This window comes from Hesperophylax consimilis, chromosome 15, assembly GCF_061612785.1.
Source record: "Hesperophylax consimilis isolate HC1 chromosome 15, BYU_Hcon_1.0, whole genome shotgun sequence".
Classification (NCBI taxonomy): domain Eukaryota; kingdom Metazoa; phylum Arthropoda; class Insecta; order Trichoptera; family Limnephilidae; genus Hesperophylax; species Hesperophylax consimilis.
This window is the reverse complement of record NC_142850.1, coordinates 33880735-33907443: the sequence shown is the minus strand read 5'-3', so window position 1 is coordinate 33907443 and position 26709 is coordinate 33880735. Positions and strand designations below refer to the sequence as shown.

Sequence of the window (26709 nt, the reverse complement as noted above, 5' to 3'; positions counted from 1 at the left end):
TAGCTAAGTACCTACCATTATCTGCATTCATTACTACTGTTTTTAGTTCATATTATATGTTTTGTACTGTGTTTTTATTGGATGACAGTCTGTAAAGAAATAAAATAAATAAAAAAACTAACCGACGAGCTGTACAGAATTCATCAAACTCGAGAAGACAACTAACTAACTAACCATCACGCCGTTTCTCCGCAGGGGTAGGCAGAAAGGACGGACCGCCAAACAACTCGGTCTTGGCACACACTCCTTGCCTCATTCACATTCATACTCTTCTTTTATTCTGACTCTTGACATGGCCCCACTCGAGTATCTGATTCACTTGACCGGCGGCTGCTTTTCTCCATGATGGGAGATTTCCGCTGACCGCTGAAGAAGCGAGTTCAATAGACGGGGATGGAGTTTGAACAGAGGACAAAACTCTTCAACTGTATTAAAGGGAAAGGGTTTTTTTATTACAGATGTTCGGCGTCAATAATATATTATACACTCTACGTGATGGACATGTTGTCATTTAGGTAAATGCGGTAACCGGTCGGCTACTGACATCAGCATAATGCTTCAGCATAATAATAAATAATAATAATACTTGGATGACGTTTATAGCGCCGTTTTTGTGCAAAAACACCTCAAGGGCGCTGTGTGCGGAGTCACCACATTAGTCTGATTCCTTCACCGGAATAGGGTATTTCACTGTATTTTTATTCTTTAAAAAAATTACGTTTTTGAAGGTATTTTTGTTTTTATGTTAACGAATAATTTTTCTAAAACAATTTACAATTTTCCATTTTTGATTTGCCGCGATCCCTCCGGGCGACGTAGGTGACAGCCGTCTTACCAGACATTGTCGTTTTCTATGTACAATGACGTTGTAGCAAGTTGGAATCGTTTTAGAAATCAATTAAATATTACTTATTTTTAGGAAAATAATCACAATCAGAAAAACCAACACCAAATATTCCACACATATAAACAATATGCACAGTTTATGTATTTATAGATCAAAGAAAATCAAGAATATCCTGTATATTTATTCTTATATGTTCAGTTTGCATCTCATATCATCAGATTTGGTCCATACGAGCAAACATTGAGAATTAGATCGATTTGACTGCGGTTCAGAATCCCATAGGAATTATTTTGGCCAAATGTTATTCAGTTTGTTTTCCCACAGTAAATAAATTGTTGTGTTGCGGTAAAGCCAATCTTTGGATTTTCTCAGCCGTGAAGCTTACATTTTGCCGGCATTCGTTATATAAATCCACTGAAGAGATTACTCCACCTTAAGTCAAAATGTTTCGTGCTTCTTTATTCCACGGTACCGGCGAATTTCAAAATAAAAGGATTGTTGACTACCCACCGATGAAGTTCTAGACTGCTTTAAAATAGATAGATGTTTCATTGTAAGATTTAATAATTATGCAGAGGGAGCTTCATACTTTAAAATTGATTCACTGAGTGTACGGAGGCATCATAAGGATGCACTATTACTGTATAAAGTAGTTAACAATAATATTCAATGCCCAGAGTTGCTAAACAAGATTCCATTCAATGTACCTGCGCGTTCAACACGCTCTTGTGTCCTGTTCAGGGTTGATCAAAGCAAAACGAACTCTAAAAAGAATTCTTGCCTCAACAGACTATGCAATAATTACAATAGCGTATTATCCAAGGTTGACATTTTCAGTTGCGAACTTACCAAATACAAGAGGTCTTTAAAAGAATATTTCTCTGATAGTTTATGAATAATTTTTATGTCTCTATTGTTTATATCTCTATTATGATTTGATTTATATCTACAACTTCTCTACGTGGCTATAAATGTATTGTTTTGTAAATTTTTCGTTTCGTATAATCTTTTGTTTTGATAATTTTTTTAATTCATTCCTTTCTCACAAATTTAATTTACGTCGCAAGAAGGAAATCCATAATTGGTTTTATTTTACTATATACAAACTGATTAAATGTAAACTGTGGATTTCCCGAAAATGAATAAATAAATGTTTCACTGATTTTTTCGTGATCTAGGTACACCTTTTTATCGTACCATGAAATCTAGGTTTTATTGGCCAGAGCTGATACATTTTTGGTATTCAATTCTATTTTATCTATTAATGAAAATTAAATTCTTCAGACAGGAGTTTTGACGCTTTCACGCTTTCTCTTTGTCTCGGATCAAGGGTTGGAATAGCCGAAAATATATATTTTTTTACTAAATATATATTTTTTTTTTTTTAAACATTTCAACGGCTTCTTTATACTGCGCTCAGTTCTAGGTAAACTGTATAATTAATGCAAAGTTTATTACAAACACCACGTTAACGGATAAAAGGACTACGAAGCAGAGCCACACAAATATGAACGGATGATAATGGGTCCGTTAAAAGTACTACACGATCGGGATTGGAAAATAAGCCTTCTCGTTAACGGCGAGCCAGTCATTTGTTTTTATTAGCTAACTTCAATTTGTAAGCTTTGAAGTAGGTTTGTATGCTCGATGGCTTTTGCTAATGAACGAACTAGTTACTTTTAAGAATATAAGTTTTACGTGGAACTTTTACATGTAAATGAAATAATTTATTCAGTCACGTTATTTTTATTTACGAAGGCCTCCGCGGTCAAGGGGATAAGGTTCTCGACTGGCAGAAGTCGCGGGTTCAAATCCTGGCATGTGTAAGAAAATTTTATTTGATTTATTCGTATTATTTGACAATGTACTAATTGAAATTAATATACAGTATATTTGCGATACTTGGAGTGGAAGATACTCTCAGTATCATACTAGTGTAAGATCACCATTTAGAATTGAAACGTTGCTTGAAATGTCTTATGTATAGCCGTGTTTGGTGACTAGATTTGAATAGCCAGGTACTTCCCCGTCATCTTCTTCTTCATCTCCATTCCCTCTCCACTACCTCCAGCTTCACAACAAACTCCAATTTGAAGCTGAGGAAAGTAAAAATTGGGAGATTTAAAAAAAAATTATAAAAATATCAGGGACTTCAGAAAGGTACTAAAGTAAAACGAACCGACACTAAAAACATATTAAAGAGAAATAATTTTTAATCCTTGAAGGACATTGTGATTATAAAATACCAGGCTGTTAGATGTTTATTTGGGATTTTACATATCAAATCTGGGAAAAAAATATTCTATTGGGCTTATGTTAAAATTAAAAATAGTAAGAAAATTAATCTTAAGTCTAAGTTATTTAAAATGGATAGGGTCGCATTCATTCTGGAATGAACATAGAGTGTTGAAACTAAAATTAAATTTTCAAAATAAAAGCACTTGAAATACAATCTTAAAGAAGAAAAATATTTATTTATTCATACAATCTTAAAGTAGAAAGATATTGAGACGGTACACGATAAGTATTTTGTAGATGATGGGCTTTAAATCCCAAACAAGATTTCACCATTGGACCAGGGCTTTGGACCCTTTTTAATACCTTTTATTCAGGGACCTGAAAAGCCATCAGTTTTGGAAAATAACCAGAGAAGATTGATTTATTTACATTACAAATAACCCCATCCCGGAAAGTTATTTGTTTGAGGAGAACCATGAAAAATATAATATTTTGGTGTGAAAGGATTCATCTTGTTTTTTAAACTTGTTTTACACACAACCAAACTTTAATTTAAATTGTACGCGTCAATCAAAGAAAGCTATTCTCTTTATCTAACCGCGAGGTCAATGTATTCGAAAATTAAATAACATTAATAACCAACCTAAGGTTTGCATAGTAAGCATTCAAAAATAAAATAACATTGCTGAAGATGATTTCAAATTGAGACATATATAAATACGAACCGGGAAAATATTTAATTAAAAATCGATTGTAATTAATAAGTACGAGCAACTGTTAAGGTAGCATTTAAAGAAACACTGTGAATTTGTTTATATCTAAAAAATGTTAAATAACACAACGATACGTGTTTTTTTACAATTTTCGAAGCACACTTTGCGATATTTTTTGTAATGGAACAGTGATTCTGGCTATATTCGTTTTTGGGAGCAATTCATATGGTCTCGTAGAAATCGGTGTATCTTTATTATTGTCATGGCGAGTAATTTGATCTAAAAACGGGGTTAGAAAGAAAAAATACTAAGCTAGATATTCAAGTATAGAAGTTAACCACAGGATAATTAAAATGAGCACCTTCATGAAACCGAAGGTTTCGAACCCAATTTCCAAAAAAAATTGTGAAATTTTGTGTTTTTATTTTTAATTATCTTGATATTGAAACGACAGAAAAGTCAGGTAATAACGCTTTTGATTATTTTATTTATTTATTATTATATTTTATTATTCTAATATAATGAGTGTTCTTTATATTTTTTTATTATCAGTAATTTTAGTAAAAAAAGTAATGCGGGTATTTTTTTCTTCTATGTTCACATTCAAAATTTGTTTTTTTTTAAATTATTATTTTATATTAATAAGAATTAAGAATTTTTAAGCGTATTATTTTATCACCTTTCTAAAAAAGTTTTTAGTTTTCGGATACGTTCAAAAATATTCAATTTATTTGGATTTTATTAAAAAGCGGAAATACTCAGACCTTCGGTCAAAATAATACAACGTATTTTAACTTTGTATGTCGTATTAACTTTGGAAACATTCGTTTCGTTTGAAATTCTAAAAGCGGAGTCTTCATGTAGATATGAAATAATTTGAAGGTAAAAATAAATTTCGTTCAAAAATCGATTTTTTACCTAATGGGTACCTAGGAACCTGAACTAAACAGCAATTTAAAAGTAGAGTAAAAATGAACAGTTTATCGATAAGTTCTTAGAAGTGGAAAGTCGTTAGTAGGGAGGTACGGTCGTAATCATCTTTAATGATTGGGCTCTTTGTCAATAATATTTAATAATATTTGGCTAATTTATATAGCGCCGTTTTCGTGAGAAATCATCTCAAGGGCGCTGTGATGTTGTAATTATTTTATAAAAATATCTTCTTTAATATAAGAAGTTTGACTGTGGAGTCCTTGATTTGCAGCGGATTTTGATTATTAAATGAAATCTACATTATTATTCAGAGATTTTAGAAATTTCACACACTTGACCTCCAAAAAAGAGTCACTGTCTACATATGATTTCTAAAAACTCGATGTAAGAGGCCCGGGTAACTCCGGGGATTTCAGCAACTTTAATTTAGCAATTTATTATTTTTCAACAGGTATTTTTAGAATTCGATAAATTAATTATATATACACACAATATTATTATGGTGGTTAATCCTTTAATACTTTATTATGGTGGTTTATCCTATGTATAAAATTAGGATAAATGATTTATATATTTTCTGAAAATAATGAAACATTCTTTTTCTTTAATAAACATTTTTTTTAAATCTATCACACTTGGTTTCAACATATTTTCCAATATTTGGCATCACAGGAATGGATTACTCATGGACGCACTCACTCCCAGATTCCTAACCACCCCTCATTCTTGTTTCCTTCCCAGAACATCCTCTCCTTTATAACCTTAAAAAGACCATCCACACAGCATCCCAAAAGATGACATAGGCTATGGGGAAAATATTTTTCTCAGTGCCTCGTGTGTGGTACTAACGAAAAAACTTTAACACAAAACAATTACTTTAATTACATCACTTTTATTTTTATACGTATAGCCAAACGGGTTTCACTATTTCCTTAGTTTTTTCATGGCAAAATAATTCACAGGAAAATATTTGTTTATTCTGTTTTGAATTGTCACAAAGAAATTCGAAAACAAAACGTCACATCTCAGATTTTTTACGAACTTATGAAACATATATATATTATATATATATATTTTTTAAACATTTTCAAAAGTATTTTTGTTATTTGTTTTTAGGGTGTTATGCCGTGTTGCGATGTGGTAGAAGTTTGTGATCAGGGCAGGTCACTTCTGCCCTGATGATGGAAACTGTAACGTTGTCCGAAACGTTGGCTAAAGAAGGAGTTAGCGCAACACGGCGTAACACCCCATAAAGAAATAAGAAAAAAAATATGAAATATTTGTTTACGAAATTATGAAATATTTTTTTAAGAACTTACGAAATATCTTTTTACAAACATTTGAAACATTTGTTTACGAACGGTAAAATTTGTCAATATCAATTATTGTATTAATAATAATAACAACTCTCACACTCATAATAAATATCAACTCTTCCAGCACAAATACATAAAATAAAAAATAAAATACCGCAATTTGAGATCCTCTGACACTCAATCAATTTCGTGGGCCATTACCGCGCTAATTCATTAAACAATCTTTAATCATTTAGTACCTATTAACCGTCAATCTATTTGCGTTAAGGTAATTAATAATTACACATCAAAGGCTCTGCTATCAAACCCAGCACAAATGCTTAATAAAGTAATTGGATTACTTCGCTCGAATCGATAATCCACTTCAATTACCAGTTACGTAATGCAGTTGCTCTGAATACGCCCAAATTATTCCCGTACTCGACACAAATATGTACACAAGGCAGGAATGCTTCTAGCAATTATCAGAAGGAACGCTGAGATGGAAGGAAGAATGCTTGTACTGATTATTGAAAGGAATGCTTGGTTGGAGTTTCATTAGGAATCTTTGCAATTGCAACAATACACACTGGAAAAATGAGAAAATATGATAACAAATATCACAAAATATAAATGAAACAAAATTATCTTCTGAAGCTTAATACAATTGGACTACTCTAGCCCGACCAACGCCGGGTGTTCGTGCTAGTAATTAATAAATCACGACAATATTTATAACCAATTCACGAACTTATTACGAACATTGCAATAAAACTGTAGCTTGATTGTAACGACGATAATGAACAACGAACAAAGAAAATATAACTACATATGTTTTAATGAATATAATTGTTTTTTTTTGTAACATTATATTTCTTGTTGCTACGGGGAAAATAGAACAGAAAACTAGAAAGAAAAAAAAATTATTCGTTTTGCTAAAGAAAATAAAAAAAATGTTTTTATCCGAGAAATGTTACCCAAAGGGAAAATTATGTGGGATTCACATTTTTAAGGTTCTGGAATTACAATTCCTACGAAAATTTGTGAGCTGAACCTTTAAAATATAAGAAAGTTTCTCAGTCTAAATAAACCTTACAAAATATTGTAATTAAATTGGGGCAGGTACTTTCTTACTATATACATGAATTTTCAAAATGTGTTCCACTTCAAAAGTGTGCATATTAAATTAAAGACTTTGGTTTTGACATAAGAATTATAGGAGGGAAAACACGGTCTCGGAGGAGAAAAACTAATTTTGAGGTAATTCCCTTTAAAACGTAGCAAGGAAAATACGTCACAAGCATTATTTGGGTAAAATAAACAATGGATAAAGAGAATTTATGAAATTTTAAACAATAGGTCTATACTCCGTTGCGGACGAAACACGGTTTTTTCTAGTATTAAAAAAAAAAACGAGAATAAATGCTAACAAATAACCCCTTTTAAATATGTCAATTTGATTTTCGATTTTGTTTTCCAGAATTAATGAATAAATGCATTTTTTGGAATTGAAAATTAACTCATTTGCCGACATCCAATCGAGCTGAAACTCGACAGAGAGACTCATTGCCGATGTCAATGCATTCTATCAATTTTTTTGGCATTCACACATACACAAGCGGACATATAAGCGTTTCTCTGCTGGATGACGTTTTAGCAGTTAATACGAAATAAATTTCGGTCGTACCCGATCGGGATTTGGCGCAGTTGTTATCTCGGTTGACTCCAGTCCCTGGGGAGGAGGGTTCAATCCTCAGTCAAATAAAATTTTCTTTTTTTTTTAGTTTTAAAAGATATTTTAAAAGTTCATAGCAGTTTAAGAGCTAGTCCCTGGGGAGGAAGGGTCAACCGTCAGTAAAAAAAATATCGTCTGGAACCAGTGAGACAATGGCATCCCCAATTTAGGTACATTGTGCGGTTGGACGTAGCTGGGAAGATGAGGAAATGGGGAATAGGAAGGAAGGAATCTGGTTATTCAGATCTGGTCACCAAACTAAAGGCATTTTAAGCATTGTTTCAATTCTGAATGTTGGTCTTAAACCAGGGTGATTCTGAGAGGATCTTCTACTCTGGAACATGCCGCAAGAATACTATATATTTTTTAAATGAATAAATTGTGAATAACACTAATTTTACAAATAAAATTTATTTGCGCCCACCGGGATTTGAACCCGCGACCTTCGGTTTACTAGTCGAGAGCTTTACACCTCAACCACGGAGGCCGTCGAAGATCATCGTAGATCGTAGATCGTCGATCGTAGATCGTCGTAGATGAACCCGCGATCTTCGGCTTGCTAGTCGAGAGCATTACATGTCAACCACGAAGGCCGTCGAAGATCATAGTAGATCGTAGATCGTCGTAGATGAACCCGCGATCTTCGACTTGCTAGTCGAGAGCATTACATGTCAACCACGGAGGCCGTCGAAGATCATCGTAGATCGTAGATCGTCGATCGTAGATCGTCGTAGATGAACCCACGATCTTCGGCTTACTAGTCGAGAGCATTACACCTCAACCACGGAGGCCGTCGAAGATCGTCGAGGCGATTGATATGATCAATTTATTCGATAAATAATATATTGAGGCTGTTGTATAACATAACTAATTATTACCAACTAAATTATTATAAATACCAAATTTCAGAACTTTTTTACGAAATTATAAGGTTTTCAAGCCTCACATAACATACTTGAGGTCGACTTGAATTTGAAGTCGGAAAATCGAAAACGTAGATATCTAATTCCTGTCACTGATTATGTAAAATATATTGAAATCTTAAAATTAATTCACAATCGAATATACCTAGTACCTGGATAGTGACAGGATTACAGTTAAGTTTGATTATATTATTATTACAAACAACTATCATTAAAACAACTTAAACACGATAAAAGTATTTACAAATATTAAGTACTTCTATCTCTTTATCACGCAGTTAATAACTGTGTATTTAATTATTTGAATAATTACCAAGCACGACTGTTAATATCATTGTGTGTGTGTGTTTTTTCAAATTTCAAACACGTGGACTGCAAGTAGACATTAAAAAAAAATTACACGTTTTCATTTTATTTCGGTGCATATTTATTTATTTTTTTTACAGTTGAAAGAGATCTTATTCATGCAAATAGTAAAAAAGAGTTTTCTAAAATACGAATCTGGTAAAATTTGTTAAAACTTTCAAACAGTGAAGTCTGGCGTTATGAAAATAGGCAGCATATTATTATATAATGAATCTATAACTGACGTTATAAATCAATACCATGTATTTATAAGCCACAAGTAATGTTTTGTAAGTTTAATGATAGAAATAGAATGCAAAAATTAATTGATTAAGGGCCCTTGAGGTGATTTTCTTACGAAAACGGCGCAATACAAATAATCCAATCGTTATTATTATTTGTTCTACAAAATTACTATTCACAAAAAATTGTCAATACAACATTAATTTCGTGTAAAAGCCCGCCGGGACGTAAATACATAATCTGATTTGTTTATTATTTCTCAAATTTTACGCCCGTTATTTCCATCATGCGCTATGAAGTTTTTATGTTGATCTAGATTGTCAGAAATAATTTAGATTTGATTTTTTTTTCAATTAAATTGCGGTCGTAACCTTTGGTTTCATAGAGGTGTACATTTTAATTCTTCAGTGGTTAACTTCTAGATTTGAATATAAAGCGTAGTGTTTTCTCTTTCTAACACCGTTGAGTTCGTATTTTTGACAATTACAGTAAGGGAGACAGCAATTTCTATGAGACTATTTGAGCCATTACCAAAAGCGAACAAATTAGCCCGAGGGTTTAATCCGCACAAAATTAAGAATGATTGTTGAAACTCGAGTGCAATTTTACGAATTTCATGAATTTAATTTTAAATTCATTACAAGTGAATTTAAAAGTAAATTCATGAAACTTTATGAACGCACCTAGTGATAGATGTAGATAGATAATTAAATGCATTGACATATTAATGGTTTCGAACTGATCCGTGGCTTCTAGTGGCAGGTCTGCAGGCTTAGCGATGGGAACGCTTACATCGTGTTTCCTTCTGGTGATATATGTGCTGAGTGTCCACTACGGGTTAAGTACTTTTGTTTTATTACAATGTTAAAAAACACTTAACTTAAAAGCTTGGTAAATGTCCAGATGCACGTGACAATACAATACAATAGAAAAGATTTATTTTAAAATCATTTTGTATAAGTTAGTTAACAAATAGAAATAACTTTATTAATACGGAAAATTTGGTAATTAAATCAAGGCTCCCTGGAATGTATTATTGCGACAATTATACTATGATCTCCGACTGCAGTTCTGTTACAAATAGATTTAACCTGATAGCACCTGTTGACAAGCCAATTCAATCGGCTTAGCAGGACTTGTTTGTTGATATTATGTATTAACTATTTATTCAATAAAAAAAAATAAAAAAACACCATTAGTAGCTCTTATGCTATGTTAGCTGATGTTTTTAATATTCCTTTATTGATGCATAAAGCTGTATTATTCAAATATTTTAGCAGTGCATATTTTGACGAGGTTTTTTCCTTTATTTCTTTCAATAAATTTCTGCTACTTAAAAATAAATAAATTAATTTTCTATATTTTTTACTACTTGACATATTTGGTCTTTCCATTTCAGGTTTTTATCAATAATTAATCCAATATATTTAATTGTGTTCATTTTTTTTTAATATTGTGCAGTTTGAGATACAATAATTTTTATTGCGAGTTTAGAAATTGTCATTCATGATAATGTCAAAATTTGTGTCGTTTGTGTGTATTGCAAATGGAACTACCGATATGTTCACTGTTTAGTGTTCGTAAGTTAATGTCGAATAAATTCTTAAGAGGGGCTTTTAATTTTACGTTTAAAAGTATTTTCGATTATTATTAGTACTGTATCCTCAGCGCATAAAGTAATTTGTCCATGTAATGATTGAAGGAAAATGTCGTTAAAAAGTCGTTATATGGTAAAAAGAATTGGTCCAATCACTGTGCCTTGTGGGATTCCAAAATCCTATATTTTTGAAGTGAAACTTCTTTAGGCGCGTAATGGATTTTCGGGGACGGAGTAAAACCGAGTCAGGATCGACACGAAAATGCGGGTACCCCCACCACCGCTCACCGTTCACTGTCCCTCTCTCACCATATGCGCTTGTTGAGGTGGGGGAGCCGCTCACGAACGTTCTCTCTCTTCTCTTCTTTCCTCTCTCTCAGACACCAGCGAACTGCGCCACGCCAAGCATCAGCTGCTTGGTTAGTATACTGCGTCGTGAGTGTAATACGAGTGAAATACGTAATTGATTGTGGTTCATACGGTTTGGTACAGAATTTCAGTGTTAAAAATGAGTAGTGACGAGATAGAGGTGATGAACACATCATTGTCATTGTAATTTCTTTGTAATTTTTAATTGTAATATTGTTATTTATGTAATATTGTATACTTGTGAATAAATTGAAAATTTTTGGAACTATACATTAATCGAACGTCATTCATCTATAAGAAAATATTAGAAAAAGCAAATCCATGCTTCGTCGTTGAATTATTTAACCTCTAATTTTCAAACTAACCTAAGAGAGAAAATAGAGATGATGAAATGAAAATAGAGAGAGAGGAATACTAGAAGTTTCACTTCTGTCTTGCGTAGGCTTGACACACCCACTTTTTTTATCACTAATTATTAACCTATTTCATTTTAACTACTTGCGGGTGATGTTTTAAGTAGTTAGGAATCTATGTACTGTTTGTCTTTTATGCCAATGTTATTTAATGTTCTCAGTAGAATTTCATGAGATATGCTATCAAAAGCCTTTCTTAGATCAATAAATATACCTGCACATTTTTTACCCTTTTCTAATGGTTCGTAAATGTCTGATGTTTCATTAGCAATAGCACAATAATCTTGGGTGCAGTGATTTTATAAAACTGAATTGGTTGTTGTGTAGAATTTGATTATTTTCTAAAAAATTAACCAATTGCTTTTTAACAACTTTTTCAAAATTTTTTACTTTGCTTGAAATTAGACAGACTGGGCGATAAATATTGCTTTTTTTAGATCTCCAGATTTATAAATAGGTGAAATGATTGTATTTTTGTAGTTTGATGGGAATATTCCCCTTTTTAAACTTAAGTTTAACACATGAGTAATGGGTGTTATCAAATGAAGTTTATGGGATTTAAGAATATGTACCGTAATATAAACGTTCCCGGGAAATCAATATCCTTTCATGCTTTCTATTATTTTTAAGATTTCGCATTCTATTTTTGTTTCAAATATTGATAATATTTTTTAAGTTTAGTAAAAATAATGGTTCATAATGGTTCAAGAGTTCAGAAAAGAGATTTGTGACATTTAAATGGAGCTTACTAATAATCATCCGAATTTCGCAGTTTTTGATGATGTCCATAATAGTTTGAATGATTCGTTGCTTGTTCAAAGATCGTAAATATTTTACCTATTTGTGGAACAACGTGAAAAACTGTTGTAGTAAAAGATTTTTATCATAAATTTAATCGTTTTTGTGTTTAATAAACTAATTTAATTGATGCAGGTAGTATTTTGGTTGTTGTTTATTGAACATTTTTACATGTTCCATTTTATTTAAGTTCTCTCGATACCATACTATACTATTCCCTTGCCGTGATAGAAAGTCGTAAAAGTCATACAAAATTTACTTTAGAAAATAATATTATAATGCAAAATATCGTAAGCGACAAATATTACTGAATGTATCCTTAAATTTAGATGATTTTGCACATAAACGGCGTGATAAAAATCATCCAAATAATATTATTAAATAGCCGGGAAACAAAAACTTTACAGCCAAAGTAGAGCATATTTTTTTGTGCTTTTTTAATGTCATGTGATGGTATTCAATACAATAAATTTTCGCTATAAATCGTGATAAATCAAGATAATTACTATTACCATTTCAAATCATATTATCATTCGTTATAACGTTTGGTATAATCTTTAAGTATTTTCCTTAAAGAAAGATAAAAAAGTTGATTTCTGTAAAATTTATTTTTTGTTGGTCACAGTCTTATGGCAATGATGACGCGATACATTTAAATTGTACTATTATAAAATGACAATTAAAAATATGCTATTAATAGTAGGTAGATACTCAAATAAAAAAATAAATAAACGTAAATTTATAACGTAGGCTAATCATGGTATCTAGAACACTACATATTTAAGGGAATGAAATAAATATACCATTTAAACGAACGTTAGGAACTCTCATGTAAATCCATAATTAATTTATTACGTATTGAAGCTTTGAGGAAATTTTCCCATAAAATACTTCGTGACCGATTAAATAGCAGTTTTATTGATTAAATCTTTCACGTTTCCCATTTAATTATCTATTTGTGATAATCTCACAATTAAAACCACTGTTTTGCGCACTTTTTCCAGAAATGTATTGTGTATTCAAGACAAACAAGTAGGTACATAGAATGTAAGAAATATCATATTACAAAATAATTTGTTTTGATCGCTTTTAAATACGTACTTTATTTGTATGTTTCTAGGTGTGATGCCAGCCATGGTCCGCAGGTAACAGTTGCCCAAGGTGTAATTGAGGGTAAAACGGTAATACAGCCTGGTCTTGTTTACAACAGTTTCCAAGGCATTCCATACGCCAAACCACCCACCGGCAAACGAAGATTCAAGGCAGGTTTTACCATATTGTTACTCAAAATTTTGAGACAATTTGCACCTTCTGAACACAACGTGTTACGAACCACATGGAGAAATGCAAAATAAAGTCAATACGTCAAGATTAATCACAGTATATTATACAATATACATAGTATGTAGTCCCGCCGTGCCAGGTCGGTCTGCAATCGACTTAAACCGAAGACACTACGCAGAAAAGTAAAGTTTTTTACTGTTTGAAGCGCAGCTGCTGTGAGAATTTTCAGCAGGGTCTGCGGTTTATGCCGATTGCTTACCGACACCAAACAGTTTTATTGCATCAAATTAATTGTTAATAGAAAACAACGTGTTGCAATCACTACTATCTGCAATCTTTCGTAGGAGATATAAATTCGGTGAGCTAACTTAGATTCTGGTGCTCTGGATGGTAAAAATAATGGTCCATTGAAATGATATGATTTTTATTCCAGTATTCAAAACCAGCCAAGCCTTGGCAAGGAATTCTAAACGCAACTCAAGTTGGAAGCGCATGTCCTCAATATGATGAGCTGTATTTGGATGAATACTATGGAGAAGAAGATTGTTTGTTCCTGAACATCTACGTGCCGAAACACAACTCTCATCAACATCTGCCTGTGGTGATATATATCCACGGTGGAGGTTTTCTCGTAGGAGATGGAAGCCCCCTTATATATGGTCCAAAAAATTTTATCAAAGCTGGCATCATCTTAGTGACACTCAATTTCAGACTCGGAGCTCTCGGCTTCCTCTCCTTGAACACTCCCGGTGTCCCAGGAAACGCTGGACTCAAAGATCAAGTTCTCGCTTTAAAATGGGTTAAAAAAAATATCGCCAAATTTGGTGGAAATGAAAATAAAATTACACTGTTGGGTGAAGGATCTGGAGCCGCTTCAATCATGTATCACATCCTGTCTCCCCTGAGCAAGGGATTGTTTAATAACGTTATAACTCTGTCAGGATCAGCCTTAGATCCGTGGGCCTTGCAAAAATATCCAGAGAGCAATGCTCAAAAACTTGCACAAATTTTGGGTATTGGAAACCGCACTGACATTGCTGCTTTTTTGAAAACGATTCCAGCAAAAGATATCGTGCTTGCAGCCCGATCAGCAATATTCGATGACCAAGTTAAGCTTACTTTTGTCCCAACAATTGAAAAAATACATCATTGCGATCATGTTCACTCATGTAAAAAGCCATTTATCACATCCTCTCCTGAAGAAATTTTAAAGTCAGGAAAAATTAACAAGGTAAACGTGATAATAGGATTGTCCGCAAATGATGGAGTGCTATACCTGACAAAGCAATTTTTATCTCCAATTAATAGCGAAGCAATTTTAAACGATTGCGTTCCGGATTTGAGGCAATTTATTCCTGAAGAGATTATGGTCAAATGTGATGCAAATGAAACCGTGGAAATTGAAACGAAGATCCTCCAAAAATACTTCCCAGAATCAGGAAATATAACTGATAGTTTGATTCATTTATATAACGACGTTGCGTTTGTCCTAAATCACATTAAATCGGTAAAACTGCTGGCAAAGTACAGCAAAAACGTTTGGATTTATAAGTATTCATACACAGGTCATAGGGACTTAACGAAGCTAACTTCTGGCTTAAATTACAATGGCCCTGGATACGGTGACATAATGTCGTATGTGTTTGACGTGCAGTTTGATGGAATTAATCAGATGAATTTATCCGCGATTGATGTTCTGGCGATACAGCAAATCATGGCGATGAAGAGAAACGTTGCCGTGAATGGGTAATAAAATCTTGATTTTTAAAAATGTGATTTCCAGGGTTTTTTGTTTTAAATATTAATATAGTTTTATTTTTGTAGTAATCCAAACCCAGTACCGAAGCCCCTGGATTTCGTTTGGGAACCAATATGCGCAAACAAAATTACCGCTCTCGACTTCACTGCCAACAGTACCATCATCTCATCACCTTACGCAGACGTGCTGGAGTTCTGGGGTGACCTAGCTAAGATCTGCTACAAGAACGAGAACATCACGTCGAGCTGTGATGTTATTAGTATCCATGAAAATAATTGCAATTGTGGATCTGAAGTATGTGTAGAGTGTAATGACGGCTTTTTAAAGAAGATTCTAAATTTTTTAAAAGGACACTCACATGGTGAGAAGCACGGCAAAGAAAACATAATACTGCACTACTTGAGTGCGCAGATATCTCGCTTATTCAAGTAAAGCAATAATTATTTGTTTGTATAGAAAAAAAAACATTATCGCTATTTATTCGGGATGAGGTATGATTAAAAAAGATTTTCATGATCTATTTTGAAAACACATCGTTCTCACCCTGCTGCAAACATTTCGGTACGTTTTAAAATTATGTTGAAGTATTTACAATATATCAGTGGTTAAATAAATTTTTTCTGTAAAAATAAATACGGTTATTGCCGACAGCATCAAATTTGTCTTTCAGTAATAACCCCTCCCCTTACCCCACTCCGCCGGTGCCTTCGTTCATGAGAGCAGTTGAGATTCTAGTTGGACATAAAAATGGAGATTTTATGTAATGGAGTGAACGAGATAAAATGTACTAAATACAATGCGCGACAATAATATTAAAACTGAGTCATTTGGACACTCGCTTGTACCTAGATTGTATGCAGTTGGCAATACTTTAGCAGAAATTGGAGATGTGTTCTACTGTACAAAATACAGTTACAAGAAGGCTATAAAAACATATCTCAGTAATAATAACAATTAAGTTTAGCGGAACACTATTCTTTTGCTTGGATTCTATATGATTTTAAATGCCAATTTTACTTTTGATTACTGTTCCACTGAATTATTATGTACATATATTATCATCACATTTGATTTGAGGTTGTCAAGCATCATAGTGATTTATTTCTGAGGTGTTATGCCGTGTCGCACCTTTCGTTCTTTAGCCAACGTCTCGGACAGTCGTAGTCGAGAGTATTACCCCTCAACCACGGAGACCGTCGGAGATTGTCGAAGATCGTCGAGACGATCGATATGATCCATTTATTCGATAAATAATATATTCAGGCTGTGGTATGCCATAACTAATTATTACGAATTAAATTATTATAAATACTTACCAAATTTCAGATCTTTTTATCGAAAATTATAAGTTTTGCAAGCGTCACATAACACAGTTGAGGTCGACTATAACTGACTTTATAAATCAATACCATTTATTTGTAAGCCACAAGTAATGTGTTGTAAATCTAATGATAGGAATAGATTAAATGAATAAATTAAGTGATTAAGCTCCCTTGAGGTGATTATCTTACGAAAACGGCGCTATACAAATAATCCAATCATTATTATTATATGTTCTACAAAATTACTATTCACAACAAATTGTTAATACAACATTGATTTCGTGTAAAAGCCCGCCGGAGAATAAATACATAAGCTCATTTGTTTATTATTTCTCAAATTTAACGTTACTTCCATCATGCGCTATGAAGTTTTTATCTTGATGTAGATTGTCAGAAATAATTTAGATTTGATTTTTTTTTCAAATAAATTGCGGTCGTAACCTTTGGTTTCATAGAGGTGTATATTTTAATTATTCAGTGGTTAACTTCTAGATTTGAATATAAAGCGTAGTGTTTTCTCTTTCTAACACCGTTGAGTTCGTATTTTTGACAATTACAGTAAGGGAGACAGCAATTTCTATGAGACTATTTGAGCCATTACCAAAAGCGAACAAATTAGCCCGAGGGTTTAATCCGCACAAAATTAAGAATGATTGTTGAAACTCGAGTGCAATTTTACGAATTTCATGAATTTACTTTTAAATTCATTACAAGTGAATTTAAAAGTAAATTCATGAAACTTTATGAACGCACCTAGTGATAGATATAGATAGATAATTAAATGCATTGACATATTAATGGTTTCGAACTGATCCGTGGCTTCTAGTGGCAGTTCTGCAGGCTTAGCGATGGGAACGCTTACATCGTGTTTCCTTCTAGTGATATATGTGCTGAGTGTCCACTACGGGTTAAGTACTTTTGTTTCATTACAATGTTAAAAAACACTTTACTTAAAAGCTTGGTAAATGTCCAGATTCACGTGACAATACAATACAATAGGAAAGATTTATTTTAAAAACATTTTGTATCAGTTAGTTAACAAACAGAAATAACTTTATTAATACGGACAATTTGGTAATTAAATCAAGGCTCCCTGAAATGTATTATTGTGACAATAATTGTACTATGGTATCCGACCGCAGTTCTGTTATAAATGGATTAAACACCATTGGTAACTCTTACGCTATGTTAGCTGATGTTTTTAATATTCCTCCATTGAAGTATAAAGCTCTACTAATCAAACATTTTAGCAGTACATATTTTAACGAGGTATTTTTCTTTATTTCTTTCATTCAATTTCTGCTACTTAAAAATATATCAATTAATTTTCTATATTTTGTACTACTTGACATATTTGGTCCTTCCATTTAAAGTTTTTATCAATAATTAATCCCATGTATTTGATTGTGTTCATTTTTTTTTTTTTATTTTGTGTAGATTGAGAAATAATGATTTTTATTGCGAGTTTTGGAATTTTCATGCATGATAATGTCAAAATTTGTGTCGTTTGTGTGTATTGCAAATGGAATTAGCAATTGTTTCACTCTTTAGTGATAGTAAGTTAATGTCGAATAAATTCTTAAAAGGGGCTTTTAATTTAAATTTTCCAAAGTATTTTCGTTTATTATTAGTTCTGTATCGTCAGTGCATGAAGTAATTTGTCCATGTAGTGATTGAAGGAAAATGTCGTTAAGAAGTCGTTATATGGTAAAAAGAATTGGTCCAATCACTGTGCCTTGTGGGATTCCAAAATCTGATATTTTTTATCACTATTAACCTTTTTTTAATTTTACTATTTGCGGGTGATGTTTGAAGTAGTTACAAATCTATTTAATGTTTGTCTTTTATGCCAAAGTTATTTAAATTTCTCAGTAGAAATTCATGAGATATGCTATCAAAAGCCTTCCTGAGATCAATAAATATACTTGCATATTTTTTACTTTTATCTTCTGAAATGTCTAACGTAATATTAGCAATAGCACAGAAAAACCAAATTGGTTGTTGTGTAGAATTTGATTATTTTCTAAAAAATTAACCTATTGCTTTTTAACAACTTTTTCAAAAATCTTTCCTATGTTTGAAATTAGACAGACTTGGCGATAATAATTGCTTGTTTTGGATGTCCAAATTTATAAATAGTTGAAATGATTGTATTTTTGTAGTTTTATTTGAATATTCGCCTTTTTAAACTTATGTTTTTGTGTTAAACATAAGAATAAGAGTAATGGGTTTTATCAAATAAAATTTATGGGATTTAAGAATATGTACCGTAATATAAACGTACCCGGGAGATCAGCCTCCTTTCATGCTTTCTATTATTTTTAAGATTTCGCATTCTGTTTTTGTTTGAAATTTTGATAATATTTTTTTAAGTTTAAAATAATGGTTTATAATGGTTCAAGAGTTCAGATAAGAGTTTTCCGACATTTAAATGGAGTTTAGTAATAACCAATCGAATTTCGCAGTTTTTGATGATGTCCATAATAGTTTGATCGATTCGTTGCTTTTTCAAAGATCGTAAATATTAATATTTTACTTATTTGTGGAACAACGTGAAAAACTGTTGAAGTAAATGATTGATATCAGAAAATATAATCGTTTTTGTGAAGCAATGCCATTTACTTTTAATAAAATAATTTACTTGATGCAGGTAGTATTTTGGTTCTTGTTTATTGAAAATTTTTACATGTTCCATTTTATTTTAGTTCTCTCGTTTCCATACTATACTATACTATGCCCTTGCCGTGATAAATAGTCTAAAAAGTCATACAAAATTTACTTTATTAGCATATTTAACGCTTTTTGTAATGACAAGCTAATGGTATGCAATTAAATAAATATTCGCTGTAAATCTTAATAAATCAAGATAATTCTTTTGGCCTTAAACATCTCAAATCATATTATTATTCGTTAATTTTTTTTTTTTTTTTTTTTTTTTATTATTGTACGACAGACAGGTCAGTCCAATTATGGTACAATTTTATTAAAACTAACAATACATGTACATATATTTTTTAAAACATGGTATAGTGATATTAAACACATCTATATCCGCTGGTAGGGCATTTAGTAAGGTCATACCTCTTGTCATGCTATGTCGGGCAATGACATCTGTCCGACCCTGCGGTATACAGAATAGGTCGTGGCTACGATTTCGACAGTATTTATCAGGAACGAATAATCCACAGCATGACAGGAGATATGGGCAATCGATAAGGTTTTTTAGTAACTTTAATTCAAATACCATGAGTCCGGCATTACGCCTAGTCTCCAGGCTGTGGTAATTTGTCTCCTTTAGCAGTTCCACGTGATGCATGAATTTCGGATATATTCCGTATGATCGCATGTAAACATACCTTAGGAATTTTTTTTGAATTTGTTCAATCATATTTATGTATTTAAGTTGATAAGGTATCCAGACAGTACTGGCGTACTCCAGCTTGCTTCTGACCACTCCGTTGAACATGGAGGTCATTGCTTCTTTGTTATTAAATTGTTTGCAAGTTCTAATTACAAAACCAAGAGTTTTGGAGCAAGCCGAAGTAAGCTGGACTATGTGGTTCGAAAATGTCAGCTTGGGATCGAAGATCACCCCAAGGTCCTTGATGATGTTTACGCGTCTAAGTACTTCACCATTCATTCTATACTGGCAGAATACCGGATTTTGTGAACGACTATAAGTCATAACAACGCATTTTTTAATATTGAAGTTAAGTTTATTTTCTACCGACCATATCATGATTGAATCGAAGTCGGCCTGCAGTTTCGAATAATCATAATCTGATTCGATTTCCTTCATCAGTTTCATGTCATCTGCGAATAGTAGACATGAGCTGTGACGTATGCAATCCTGAATGTCATCAATCAGAATGAGGAATAACATGGGGCCGAGATTCGATCCTTGAGGAATTCCTGACAGAGCTGCGAACTTATGGGAGTCGTATCCATTTATATTTACATACTGACTTCTATCTTTTAAATATGACTCAAAAAATGTCAGTAAGGGTTGATTAAAACCTATTTTATGCATCTTTTTTATTAGAATATCGTGATCTACTCGGTCAAATGCCTTTGCGAAGTCCGTGTAAATTACGTCCGTCTGATGCCTACAGTCTAGGCCTTTTGCTACCCGTCGAGAGAAAGAGAGTAAGTTGGTTACCGTTGATTTCTTCGGTAAGAAGCCATGTTGATTACCTCTTAAGAAAGGCGTGATTTGTGGACTGATTTTATCACAGATAATCATTTCAAAAATTTTTGGAATTGTTGACAGTACTGCAACTGGTCTATAATTTCTGACGTCAGTCTTTTCATCAGCTTATAATATTTGGTATAATCTCTAAGTATTTTCCTTAAAGAAAGAGAAAATAAGTTGTCATCTGTAAAATTAAATTTTTGTTGGTTAAAATTTTTTGGCAACAATGACGCGATACATTTAAATCGTGATATTATTAAATTACAATTAAAAAAACATAAGTAAGTAGATACTCATAAAAGAAGAAAAACAAATAAAAGCTAAATTAATAACGAAGGTTAATCATGGTATCTAGAAGACCACATGTTTACGGGAATTAAATAAATATACCATTTAAAGCAACGTTAGGAACTTTACACATGTAAATCCATAATTAATTAATTACGTATTGAAGCTTTAAAAAACTAACTTTCACACCTCATATCGACAGCATTATTTCTAGATCCCTGAAAATGCTAGGATTTATCAAACGAAATAGTAAAAATTTTCAGAATCCCAAATCAAAAATAACGCTCTACAATTCCTTCACCCGCAACGTGTTGGAGTACGCAAGTTCTATATGGAGTCCAACCTACAAAGTTCATATTCAGCGAATAGAGCGGGTTCAAAAACATTTTATATACCACCTAGCGTATTGTGATAAGCGAGCTCGATCACTTCCTCATTACACCGATAGACTAAATTTCTACAATGTATGCACCCTTGAACAGAGAAGACTAAATATTGATTTAAATTTTCTTTTCAAAATTGTTAATGCTCTAATAAACTGCCCTTTTTTACTCTATCAAATCATGTTCAACGTTCCTAGAATTGGTGGCTGACTTATACATTATATTCCGTTACATATTAAAAAATATAAAACTAAGCTGGGGTATGACTCACCTTTACCGAGAATGTGCCGTTATTTTAACGAGACATATAAAAGTCATCCCATTGATTTGTCAATGTCATCATTGGCTACCTTCAAATCAAACGTAAACAAGACTTAAAGCTACCTATCGTGTTGATCTAAAAAATAATTACAGTTGCTGTTATGAAATATATATGTAAGTGTAAGTATGTGTGTATACATGTATGCATGTAGGTGCATACATGTACATTATTCTTTACTTACAGTGTTGTGTTCATCAATGTTGTGTTTGTCTGTAATTAGTGATAGTATCAACCAAGTTTAATTAATGTAATTGTATTTCGAGAGCTTTGATATGAATCACTGTTGACAAACCTAAGAAAAAAAAAAAAAAAAAAATAATAAAATAAAAAAAGCTTTGAGGAGAAAATTTTCCCATAAAATACTTCGTGACCGATTAAAATCATAAAATAAAAATAAATATTAAAAAACAGTTTCATCGATTAAATCTTTCACGTTTTCCATTAAATTATCTATTTGTGATTATTTCACAATTAATACTACTGTTTTGGGCACTTTTCCTAGAGATTCATTGTGTATAAAAGACAAACAAGTACTTAGAATGTAAGAAATATCTTAATAAAAAGTAATTTCTTTTGATCGCTTTTAAATATGTACATTATTTGTATATTTGTAGGTGTGATGCCAGCCACGGTCCGCAGGTAACAGTTGCCCAAGGTGTAATTGAGGGTAAAACGGTCACACAGCCTGGTCTTGTGTACAACAGTTTCCAAGGCATTCCATACGCCAAACCACCCATCGGCAAACGAAGATTTAAGGCAGGTTTTTACCATATTGTTTTCCAAACTTAAGACAATTTGAATCTCCTGAACACAACGTGTTCCGAACTACATGGACAAAAGCAAAACAAAGTCAATGTGTTATGATTAATCACTGTGTACGATAATATACATAGTTTGTAGTCCCGCCGTGCCAGATTGGTCTACAATCGACTTAAACCGAAGACACTACGCTGAAAAGTAAAGTTTCCTACTGTTTGAAGCGCAGCTGCTGTGAGAATTTTCTGCAGGGTCTTCGGTTTATGCCGATTGCTTACCGACACCAAACAGTTTTATGGCATCCAAATAATTTTTGACAATAAACAATGTGTTGCAATCACTACTATCTGCAGCAATTCGTACGAGATATTAATTCGGTGAGCTAACTTAGAGTATGATTTTTATTCCAGTATCCAAAACCAGCCAAGCCCTGGCAAGGAATTCTAAACGCAACTCAAGTTGGAAGCGCATGTCCTCAATATGATGAGCTGTATTTGGATAAATACTATGGAGAAGAAGATTGTTTGTTCCTGAACATCTACGTGCCGAAACACAACTCTCACCAACATCTGCTTGTAGTGATATATATCCACGGTGGAGGTTTTCTCGTAGGAGATGGAAGCCCCCTTATATACGGTCCGGAAAATTTTATCAAAGCTGGCATCATCTTAGTGACACTCAATTTCAGACTCGGAGCTCTCGGCTTCCTCTCCTTGAACACTCCCGGTGTCCCAGGAAACGCTGGACTCAAAGATCAAGTTCTCGCTTTAAAATGGGTTAAAAAGAATATCGCCAAGTTTGGTGGAAATGAAAATAAAATTACACTCATGGGTGAAGGATCTGGAGCCGCTTCAATCATGTATCACATCCTGTCTCCCTTGAGCAAGGGATTGTTTTATAACGCTATAACTCATTCAGGATCAGCCTTAGATCCGTGGGCCTTGCAAAAATATCCAGAGAGCAATGCTCAAAAACTTGCACAAATTTTGGGTATTGGAAACCGCACCGACATTGCTGCTTTTTTGAAAACGATTCCTACAAAAGATATCGTCCTTGCAGCCCGATCAGCAATATTCGATGACCAAGTTAAGCTTACTTTTGTCCCAACAATTGAAAAAATACATCATTGCAATTATGTTCAGTCTTATAAAAAGCCATTTATCACATCCTCTCCTAAAGAAATTTTAAAGTCAGGAAAAATTAACAAGGTAAACGTGATAATAGGATTGTCTGCAAATGATGGAGTGCTATACCTGACAAAGCAATTTTTATCTCCAATTAATAGCGAAGCAATTTTAAACGATTGCGTTCCGGATTTAAGGCAATTTATTCCTGAAGAGATTCTGATCAAGTGTGATGCAAATGAAACCGTAGAAATTGAAACGAAGATCCTCCAAAAATACTTCCCAGAATCAGGGAATATAACTGATAGTTTGATTCATCTGTATAACGACGTTGCGTTTGTCCTAAATCACATTAAATCGGCACAACTGCTGGCAAAGTACAGCAAAAACGTTTGGATTTATAAGTATTCCTACACAGGTCAAAGGGACTTAACGAAGCTAACTTCTGGCTTAAATTACAATGGCCCTGGATACGGTGACGTAATGTCGTATGTGTTTGACGTGCAGTTTGATGGAATTAATCAGATCAATTTATCCGCAATTGATATTCTGACGATACAGCAAATCATGGCAATGATGAGAAACATTATAGTGAATGGGTAATAAAACGATCTTGATTGTTAAAATTGTGATTTCCAAGTTTTTTAAAAATATTAATAAAGTTTTATTTTTGTAGTAATCCAAACCCAGTTCCGAAGCCCCTAGATTTCGTTTGGGAACCAATATCCGCAAACAAAATCACCGCTCTCGATTTCACTGCCAACAGTACCATCATCTCATCACCTTACGCAGACGTGCTGGAGTTCTGGGGTGACCTGGCTAAGATCTGCTACAAGAACGAGAACATCACGTCGAGCTGTGATATTATTAGTATCTCCGAGCCGGGGAGCTGTATCCATGAAAATAATTGCAATTGTGGATCTGAAGTATGTGGAGAGTGTAATGACGGCTTTTTAAAGAAGATTCTAAATTTTTTAAAAGGACACTCACATGGTGAGAAGCACGGCAAAGAAAACATAATACTGCACTACTTGAGTGCGCAGATATCTCGCTTATTCAAGTAAAGCAATGATTATTTGTTTGTATAGAAAAAAAAACATTATCGCTATTTATTCGGGATGAGGTATGATTAAAAAAGATTTTCGTGATCTATTTTGAAAACACATCGTTCTCACCCTGCTGCAAACATTTCGGTACGTTTTAAAATTATATTGAAGTATTTACAATATATCAGTGGTTAAATAAATTTTTTCTGTAAAAATAAATACGGTTATTGCCGACAACATCAAATTTGTCTTTCAGTAATAACCCCTCCCCTTACCCCACTCCGCCGGTGCCTTCGTTCATGAGAGCAGTTGAGATTCTAGTTGGACATAAAAATGGAGATTTTATGTAATGGAGTGAACGAGATAAAATGTACTAAATACAATGCGCGACAATAATATTAAAACTGAGTCATTTGGACACTCGCTTGTACCTAGATTGTATGCAGTTGGCAATACTTTAGCAGAAATTGGAGATGTGTTCAACTGTACAAAATACAGTTACAAGAAGGCTATAAAAACATATATCAGTAATAATAACAATTAAGTTTAGCGGAACACTATTCTTTTGCTTGGATTCTATATGATTTTAAATGCCAATTTTACTTTTGATTACTGTTCCACTGAATTATTATGTACATATATTATCATCACATTTGATTTGAGGTTGTCAATCACCATAGTTATTTATTTTTTGGGTATAATGCCATATCGTGATTGTCATACTTTAGCCAACGTTTTGGACATCATTACAGTGTCCATCATGAGGGCATGCTGTCCGAAACGTTGGCTGAAGAAGGAGGTAGAGCAACACGGCATATTACCCCAAAATATCTTACTTTTTTATTATCATATATTGGCAAAAGCCTATATGGTCGTGTAATCTTTAATTAATTAAATTGTATAAATTAAGTCGCTTATCCTCGTCTGTCTGTGCTCTTAGTTCTTGTAAACAAAAGGATTTTCACAGGGTTTTCATTTTCATTTAGAGATTTTTTTCAGGTAGGTTTATATATATAATACATGCATATTATATTTATAGAAAGTAGAAAAAATCTTCGTGGTTTTTATTCTAGTTGTAAAATTTTTTTTTGGATAAATTGCTAACGCTGCTACGGAATTGTATATCTTAAAAAGGCCTACTGATAGTTCCACGATGATACATGCCTCAGCACGGGCAAGCCACCCAGTGAGGCCAACATTACTGGAAAACTTTGAAATGTAAAAAAATATTGTGCCAAATAAAAAAAAAATATAAAAATAAAAAATTAAAAAAAATAAAAATAAATAAAAAAAGATAAGCCCCAGGAACGCCGGGTACACGTCAGTTAGTATACAAATAAATAAATAAAATAAGCCCATGTCACGAGATTTGGCCATCTTTATGCACAGCGGCTAACTTGCGTATTTAAAACTACCCTCGACAAGTGGAAATATGTTAAGTCAAGGCACTAGATGATAATAATTTAGTCAAATAATCAACTGACGTGTAAATATAATATGCGTGTATTATTATTATATATATAATACACGCATATTATATATATATATACAGGGTGTATCGGCACGTACCCGACAAACTTTAACCAGCTATTCCTTAGCATATTTGGAGTAAAAAATCTTATTTGCACTTTGCTGTCGGGTAACGTTTTTTTTAATAAAAAAAGTATCATTCATATTTTCACCACAAGTCACCACTGTTTTATCCTTTGTCAAAGTTTGAAAACCCATCTGGCAATATTTTATTCGAATTCCGTTAAATAATGCACGTGTGTACCTATATTGGC

The 26709-nt window shown here is 32.9% G+C and overlaps 3 protein-coding genes across 3 annotated transcripts in view; 2 read left to right on the top strand and 1 right to left on the bottom strand.

The window, feature by feature from the left end:
* LOC149417654 (IDLSRF-like peptide) overlaps nucleotides 1-26709 on the bottom strand; it is a 213745-nt gene that overhangs the window by 63455 nt on the left and 123581 nt on the right. The gene's annotated exons all lie outside the window — the stretch shown is intronic.
* On the top strand, nucleotides 13456-15924 carry LOC149417656 (juvenile hormone esterase-like). Its single transcript, XM_089640546.1, has 4 exons — nucleotides 13456-13481; nucleotides 13570-13711; nucleotides 14167-14690; nucleotides 15558-15924. The coding sequence occupies exons 1-4, from the start codon at nucleotides 13456-13458 to the stop codon at nucleotides 15922-15924; spliced, it is 1059 nt and encodes a 352-aa protein (XP_089496672.1).
* On the top strand, nucleotides 15979-24943 carry LOC149417655 (esterase FE4-like). The gene is made up of 4 exons (XM_089640545.1): nucleotides 15979-15983; nucleotides 22614-22755; nucleotides 23166-23745; nucleotides 24570-24943. Exons 1-4 carry the CDS (start codon nucleotides 15979-15981, stop codon nucleotides 24941-24943), a joined length of 1101 nt encoding a protein of 366 aa, XP_089496671.1.